Source organism: Neltuma alba, unplaced genomic scaffold, assembly GCF_004799145.2.
Source record: "Neltuma alba isolate B1F8T4 unplaced genomic scaffold, ASM479914v2 tig00012185_pilon, whole genome shotgun sequence".
NCBI classification, from domain to species: domain Eukaryota; kingdom Viridiplantae; phylum Streptophyta; class Magnoliopsida; order Fabales; family Fabaceae; genus Neltuma; species Neltuma alba.
This window is the reverse complement of record NW_021636727.1, coordinates 442,242-451,001: the sequence shown is the minus strand read 5'-3', so window position 1 is coordinate 451,001 and position 8,760 is coordinate 442,242. Positions and strand designations below refer to the sequence as shown.

The following is an 8,760-nucleotide window of genomic DNA, read 5'->3' as shown; positions in this document are numbered from 1 at the left end:
ATACCTAAAAGCTACTCCCAGTAAAGGTCTTTTATTTGCTAAAGGAGGATGACAAAATGTAGAGATCTACATAGATGGCACCAAAAGAACCCTAAGCATAGAGAGAGACAAAGATATAGAAGTCTACACTGATACTGATCGGGTAAGAGCTATTAATGACTGATGCTCTACCACTAGGTATTGCACATTTGTGTGGGGAAATCTTGTAACATAGAGAAGCAGGAAGTAACCAAATTGTATCAAGAAGCTCAACTGAATCTGAATATAGAGCTCTAGCTCTTAGCATTTGTAAAGGGATATGGGTAGTACCTGTGTTAAAAGAACTCGGCATGGGAATAAAAACACAAATCAAAATATGGTGTGATAATATGGCTGCACTCAAGATTGCAAACAATCCTGTCCAACATGACCAAACAAAACATGTTGAAATTGACTACCATTTCATTAAGGAGAAGATTGAAGTCGATCTAACTTGCATTCTTTCTGGAAGACAGATTGCGAATGTGATGACCAAACCTTTGGTCAATAACAAGTTTGACGAGTTGACTAGTAAGCTGGGAATGATTAATATCTATTCTCCAACTTGAGGGGGAGTACCAGAAATCGGCCCTAGGGTAATGCCCATTTAGCTTTTGACCTAGAATTAATCACAATTATGTATTTTGATTTTCTACCCTTTAGAAACCTGATTCTTAGGCGCTAATATAGGGATTATAGAATATATTTCTTTCCTGTTTTATTTCCTCATTAATTCTAGAGGACTTCATGCGATATGCTGAATCACTCCTTTTCCTATATGTATCACTCAATTCTATAGAATAATATACAACCTTCTGTACACAAACTATCAGATAATGTATTGTACAATGTAAAAGCTTTACCAAGTAACATCCTGAATACCTGTCAGAGGCTTGCTAGGACTATGATGCAAGGGGTTCGTTTGAGTAGTAGACAAGATTCATGGAAGCTATCACCAGAAAGATGGCGCCTTGTCACACGTATACCCTGTGGGAGACTCTTTTGTGATGATCAAGGGCGATCTTTGAAAGGCTTTGTGCACAAACTAGATGATGGAGAGGTAGTGACTATGGAGCTGTCATGATGCCTTTAGGGAGCTAACTTGGGATGACAATCATCAGAAAGTGACCTTAGAGTCAGACTCAACAAATGTGATAGAACTTGTATAGGGTACGCTTGATATAAGAAGAATTGTACAGACAGGCTAGAATATAGGATAGAATGAGACTATAAGAGAACTTGCCTCTTTTAACCACAAACACAAGAAATTGAATTGATGATTAAAGTAGGACCTTAAAAGAACCTGTCTCTTACAATCCTAGTCATGAAGATATCACAAGGTTAATCAATCCCTTGATATTGTCGAGTATTCACAAGAGAATACAAGAATGTAAGCAAAGTTGACACAAAGAGAAATAAAATTCTTATATTATTAATAATTCAAATCATCTCTGTCTGCAAATTACAAAAAAAAAAAAGTAGCCTGTTATAGGCAACCATAGAATACTCTAGAATCATAATCCTAAGACATAAATGCTAAGAAGATACCTCATTAATGATTATTTGACTATAAGAGGCACCATTTAATACATAAAGATAAAAAAATTAGCTAAACTTCAAAAACAAATCTGCTATCCCAAAAGAGGAAATTGAATCAAAACACAATTTTCTAGAATAATCATTGACTAAAAGGCCTTATTTAAAGCAAATAGGAAGGAAAACTCTCTAAAAATGAAATTAAATCATGACTAGTGCATAATGACGCCTTCTACATGCTTTTTGAATATTTTTAGACATTACGTATGATCTTGTCTAAGGCACATGCTTCTCATATGATATTTTAAATGAATTCTTTAATTTGGACTTCATATGGATCTTGTACATCATTTTGGACTTTTGTTGGGCTCACTAAATCATGTCTTGTCATTATTTGAGTAATGATCAATATCTTCCTCCAAACAAACATTCTAAAGTTATAAATTTTTTGAATACTTTGGAGCGTTCGTTGAGTTTCTAACAAGATGAATGCTTCCTAAATTTCAAGACCTCAATATTAACCGCCTCCTAGTATGATATCAACCACTGATGAGAATCATGCATACCATGATATCATCTGAGAGATATAGCTGCTACTAAACAGGAATTGGGATGTTCAAGCGCACTACGCACCACGAAGCAACACCAAACATGTTGACTTCCTCGTAAAGCCGAGACTTGCTGCCGCTCATGGCTTCCACGTTATCATGCGTCCTCTCAAGAAGTTGGCTAAACTCTTGGATGAGGATTGTATGCCTGCTTATGCTAGGCATGATCTTTTTCAAATAAGGCTTCCTTTGTTATTAAAAAAAAAAAAATCACTAAACTACCAGGGGAGTGTGATTGAGCAGTAGGACCTTATCCTCCCTTAACCAAGGTCGGGAGTTCAATTCTTGCTTAGGCATGAAAAGCATTAAATCGCTTAGGATACTAGATGAGGTCACTTAAAAAAAAAAAAAAAACTAAACAAGTTTTTTTAAATAAAAAATGTTTAAAAAAAAAAACAAGGCCTAGATTTTTTTGGGAAAAAAAACTATTTTCAGGTAACTCTCACAACTCTCTCAATTTTTAATTTAATATGTGTGTTTTTTTTCTCTTAATTAAATACTCTAATTTTACTCTACTAATACTGTTAGATTTTGTAATTTTCTTCTGTTAATACTATTAACTCCTATATGTAGAGTTTTTAATTTAGAATATAAAAAAATGACAGAAAAAAAAGTTGGAAATTACAAATCTCAAATCGAGTTTGGTAACATAACTTTATTTGATATTGACAAGTCTAAATTTGCAAATGACAAAAAAAAATTTGTTGACATTCTTTATTTGGTATTTACAAAATTTCAGCTTTTTTTTTTGTTATTATCCAAAAAAAACATAACAAATTAAAATAAAAATAAATTACAGTACCCGCAAAATGCCTTCTTTTTTATTTCCGGTCACGTGCGGAAGATGATTGATTCCCATTTTCGCCTGAGCTTCTTAGTACACTCAAACCCTCCACTCTGCTATTACCATTCACGACCACCATGCCTGAAGCTGACCCGAAAAGCCATTCCTCTTCTCCTGCTCCTTCTTCGTCTTCTTCAAATGGGGTACCCTCTGAAATCAGAAGTGGCCATTCCAACAATCACGGTTCAAACCAGTTCTCGGGCCACAAGGCTCATTATCCGAACCCACCTGATGCTGTGAATCCGGACGCTGCTACTCTCAGAGATCAATGGAGGTATGCCATTAAACAATACAGTAGATGGTACTCTCATGCTTGGGGCACTGCTATTCTTGCTGGGGCCGCCTTCTTTGCCCTTGGATGGGTCATCAAAGGCGGGAATCCCTTACCCTCTTTCCGCGCTGAGGAATCTTCGCCTACATCTTCCTCTGATTCGGAGAAACCTCGCTAGTAATGAAAAGGTGGTGAGTTTCCTCAGTTTGGTGCTTTGTTTAATGTTTGTGATTTAGGGGTTTGGAGGTTTTATTTCGGTTCTGCGATTGTTTGTTAGATGGTGCTATTGGGGTTTGCGTGAATTCAGTCTTTGATTTCCTGCGTTTCGTCTATTGGATTTTAATTTTAAAATTGATGCTTCCGCGATTGTCGTCGATTCGACTTTGGAGTTATGGGACTTGAGTTGGGTTTCATTACCAAGCAGGATATTAGTTTTTTGCAGCCATTCAGTTATTAGGCCTATTGGATGGATTTGTCTACTAGAAACATAATTTTCTATAGAAATCATGTTATACTGCTCCAGCGAATTGATAGAGTTGTTCTGAATGAAGAAGCGGCATTATGAAGTCATTTGCTTTATAATCCGAAGGATATATAGATGATGATAATGATAACAACAGAATAAATTTCAATTGTATAGGGTGAAGTCTGCTTCCAATTGCTTAGTCAGTTTTTGTTGGCCATTAATTGCTTAATCATTTACCATTAGGCCATCAATATTTGTCTCGAGGCATGTCTTCCTTGCTAATTTGCACTTCTCAATTCGCGTGGATGAGTCCTCGGAGACACATGATAATATGCTCCAATATCTACATTTCTCACCATATGTTCATTGTTTTGAATACTGCTACAAAGTTTTAGAGGGTGGGTGGAATCAAGTAATTGTCATCATGGATAGCCACACCATATCTTCATTAGAAATTGGTTAGTTACCCCCCCCCCCCCAAACATGAAAACCTCTGGTGGGTCATAAGTGAATAATTCTTTCCGAGAACCCACATACCAAAATCCAGTTTAAGAGGGCTAGTAGCCATTTGCCATCCTTGGGGAGATTTCTGGTAGGAACACTCTTATGCTCAAAGTTAATCCTTTTCATTTCTCCTGAGAAATACTAGGGTTGGATGTTCAGTTTCGTCTTTTGCTAAATTTTTATGGCCTTTTCTTCTTTCATTGCACTGAAAATGTATTATGCATTGGTATGCCCATCAGAAGCTTCCTTTACCTGCTCTTTATGTTGGGTGCATATATTGAGCCTCATGCATATTATGTGACATGCTATAAGGTGGTATTCTCAATTTACTCTGTTTTTGGTTGCATTAATGCATAACACGCTCCATGCTACAAGGTCTGAATCAATGGCTTTATGCATTTTGAAGGTTTAGCAACATTGTTTATTGGCATACTCCTAGTGCAGCCCAAATATTTCAAGACATTATGCCCATACATTAAGAAGACAAGTTATGCTGGCGCTGATATTGTATTTGTGCTGATGATTGATTTTACTATCTACACTTTTGAGGGAACGAGTTGAGTGCCTAATTTCATTCCGCCACTCGCATTTAACAGGAATGATACTTTACAAAATTTTTGAACATGCCTGGTTCACATGTTCGAAGACATTGGTTTTTATGTCTTATGACCACTTGAGCAAACTTTTTTGTTCTGTTAATTATAATTACGATATCAGAAATTAAAGTTACTCATCAATCCTTGATGAGCAAGATTACTAATGAAGAGGTTGTGTTTTTTGTCTTATGAGGTTTTACCACTTGATTTGCCTCCTGGTAATCACAGCGAAACCTAGTGGAGTCATACATCATGAGTTTACATGTGAATTGAATTTAACCTTCTAATTTAGGTTAGAAGCCTGAAATACAAAGATTAGATTATAATTTTGGTTATAAAGGAGGCTCAAACCATTGGGAGCATGAAGTGGGCAAATGGGCGAGGGTGGGGATTGATATTGAACCCTTGATGTCAAGCACATCTCAATCTTAAAAGTAAATGATGGTCGTGTGAACATCAGCTCAGTCACAATTAAGTTAAAATTTGATTATGTCAGGATTGAACCACAATTTATCTTTTTTCCCTCAAATTATTTCCTTTGTTATCTCATGACTAACTTCTTTCTGCCTTGATACAAAGCAAAATTGTTTTTTGATAATTATTTTTCCAGATATTGTCTCTGAAGGATACCAAATTTCAGGTGCCATCTAGCACAATTGCATTTAGTTAACAGTGCCCTGCAGGCTTACCTCGCTCATAATGCCATCTGAGAGTTTTGAATCTCGTGAAACTTTTGCTTTCTGGGTTTCTACGTTTTGTTCTTGTACCAATGATTGTATCAGTCTGGGTGTTTAGTGTTTAATTTGGTAATAAAGCTGAGGAAAATCTGTATATATTCAAATGCTTCATATCGCAGCGTGCGCCATGAATAATTCGGGCAGATTACCAGCTCCCTCTGTTTTTTTTTTTTTTTTTTTTTGGGGAATACTGTGGCAATGAAAAATCAGAAGGTTAGTTTAGGTAATCTCGAGCCTGATGCTCTTAACCATTGTCAACAGAAAGAGCTCTCTTTGCATTGGGGCTCATCAGAAACAAGAAAATCATTACTATATACTCATTCAGTTCTTAATATAAGACTTAATTGTTAAATTAATTTTGGTTTTAAATATAAGATCTATTTTTCATGTTTATTAGTTTTTTTTAAATTACCTCTATAGATACTCTTCAAATAGAAGAGGGAGAGAGGATATCAAGAAAAATGATTATGATGTTTTGAAAAAAATGTCATATTTCTCATAATTAACTTGTTTAACTTTTCTAATCTAATCAAATTAGTTAAATATATTTTAGAAAAAATTAATCTTTTAATCCTTTAAATTTTAACTCAGTTATGACTTAGTCCCCCAGTATAACTCAATTCCTCAATTTTTAACTTGTTTAAAACTCAGCCCCTCAACTTTTCTTTTATAATAAATTAATCCTCATAGTATATAAGTCACTTTGAGTCATCACTTAATTATGCTATGTGGCAAAAATTCTTGCTGACATGGCTTCCAACCAAGCCCTCCTCGTTCATCATCCAAACAGTCCCTCTCGTTGTCCTTTCTTCTTGACCTCCGCCTTCGCGCCCTCACAGCATCAGCACCCATTCTCCTTCACCTATAGCTTCAATGTTTGGCCCCCCATGAGTGTTTTTCACTCCATTCCGTTGCAGCTTTCTCCATTTAACCTTCTTCTTCCTCCCCTTTCTCTGATTATTTTCAGATTTAAGAGATTTCAAAACTTGGTTCTCGGGGCTCATACATCATTCATGGCACAGGAACCCATCCTTTCAAAAGCTGAATACGTTTCGACAAGAAAGATTCACTAGATTAGAAAAAATTTGCTAACTGATTATATTAGTATCATCAGGTGGTTCTGGAAAGAATGTAATTGTGAATTTTTCGCATACATCACTCATGGCGCCCGCACATCACTCACCTCTTGCTGCTATAAATGATTTCGAAGCTTACTTTTCATCACCCATACATCACTCATGGCTGGCGGTGAAACAAACTATTGAATGGAGTGGGGGCCAAAAAAAAAAAAAAAAACCTTATGAGAGCCGAACATTGAAGCTGTAGGTAGGTGAAGGAGAATGGGTGCCGACACTGTGAGGGCGCGAAGGTGGAGGTCAAGAAGAAAGGAAAACGAGAGGGACTGTTTGGGTGATCAACGAGGATAACTTGGTTGGAAGCCACGTCGTTAAGAATTTTTGACGCGCAGCATAATTAAGTGATGACTCAAAGTGACTTATATACGATGAGGATTAATTCATTAAAAGAAAAAATTTGAGCAACTGAGTTTCAAACAAGTTAAAAGTTGAGGGACTGAGTCATACTGAGTTATAGTTGAGAGACTGAGTTATAATTGAGTTAAAATTTGAAGGACCAAAGGATTAATTTTTTCTAGGTTTTATATGAAGAATCAAAGGCTTAACTCTATGTTTGGTACCATGAGGGAATGGGAAATTTTAATAAGCTAAATTTGAAAAAAATTAAAAAATAGAGTTTAAAAGTTTTAAATTAATTTTTATTGCTCTTTTATTTTACAATTTTTCTCAATAAGGTTTTGAAATCCTGTTATTTCAATTTTTTTAATTAAACTCGTTAAATTTTTTTTTCTTTCCTTTCCTTCCCTTTCTTTTGCACTAAACGGAACCAAATTTTACATTTGTTCTCTTTTCAAATTGCGCATTTTGATTGGCAAAAAAAAAAAAAACAATTGCGCATTTTGCAAGATATTTTTTTTAATGTAAAGACAAAATACTATTAATTGAAAGACAGTACAAGCAAGAGAATCGAAAGAAGTTAAATTAACAGACTGAAAGAAGGATGCTTGCAAAGAAGATGGAGGACATCTTGAATAACCAGATTGATTTGGTCAACAAGGATATGGTTATGTTGAAACTTTTAATAGAAGACGAACTCTTAATAATAAAATGATTTTCTTAATTCTTAATTTACTATAAATTTTATGGACATTCTATCAAAATCCAATCTAAACCCTCTAATCCGCTCAAATCAATATTCGAATGTTCAAATTTTGTTTTATTTTTGTAATTTATTAATTTCGGTGGAAAGTTAATCAAAAATTGGAAAAAAAAATAAAATTTAAAATTTAAAATATGGATAATAATTTAGATGGTTAATACTTCTCTAGTCCTTAATACAAGATCTACTTAACTAATTTAATTAGATTAAGAAAGTTAAATAAAATAGTTAATTATAAATAATATGATATGTTTTTTCTAAAACACCATAATTATCTTTTTGAATATTTTTCCTTCCTCTTTTATTTGATTATAGTTGAAGGAATATCTATAAAGATAATTTAAAAAAATTAATAAATATGATAAATAAGTCTTATATTTAGAAACTCAACAATTAGATCTTATATATTAAGGAACAGAGGAGTATAAAATAAGCATCCTTCAATCATCATTGGAATATGAGTAGATGAAACTTATAAAAATATGCCAAATATGAGAGGTAAGCATGCTATAGAAGTATAGATGAAAACATCCATGAAAAGTATAAATTAACAAAATTACTTTTTCATTTTAATTCTACGTTGTTTGCCAACTACCCCATAAAAGTAATGCTTTAACACTCCATGCATTACAAATAAATTGGTTTGGATGCTCTACAATCAACGAGTAACTGCTAAAAATTTTATTGCTCATAAGTACTTGATACGTTTTTTTTTTAAAATAAAAAGTATCAGTACTCATAAAGATTTCATATACAGAAAATACTGGTATTCAAATTCAACTGCTTATGAGTAATAAAATTTTTAAACAGGTATCCATTTGTAATTTTTCTATCCATATAAAGTTGTGATGCTAATAAATCATATACAGTGCGACTCACCTCAAAGGCTCAAAGTCCATGCAACATATGAGCCTCACATCTATCGTCTCCATGAACAAAACAGAA

At 34.2% G+C, this 8,760-nt stretch overlaps 1 protein-coding gene across 6 annotated transcripts; it reads left to right on the top strand.

Annotated features, from left to right (window-relative positions):
* Positions 1 to 3,007: 3,007 nt before the first annotated feature.
* LOC114724318 (uncharacterized) lies at positions 3,008 to 5,611 on the top strand. 6 transcript variants are annotated; one of them, XM_028910654.1, is made up of 2 exons: positions 3,008 to 3,465; positions 5,484 to 5,611. In XM_028910654.1, the coding sequence occupies exon 1, from the start codon at positions 3,084 to 3,086 to the stop codon at positions 3,453 to 3,455; it is 372 nt and encodes a 123-aa protein (XP_028766487.1). In that variant the 5' UTR covers positions 3,008 to 3,083; the 3' UTR covers positions 3,456 to 3,465; positions 5,484 to 5,611. The 6 variants fall into 6 exon arrangements, with proteins under 6 accessions (XP_028766487.1, XP_028766485.1, XP_028766482.1 ...); XM_028910652.1 differs by having other exon boundaries at positions 5,454 to 5,611; XM_028910649.1 differs by having other exon boundaries at positions 3,008 to 3,468.
* Positions 5,612 to 8,760: the final 3,149 nt, after the last annotated feature.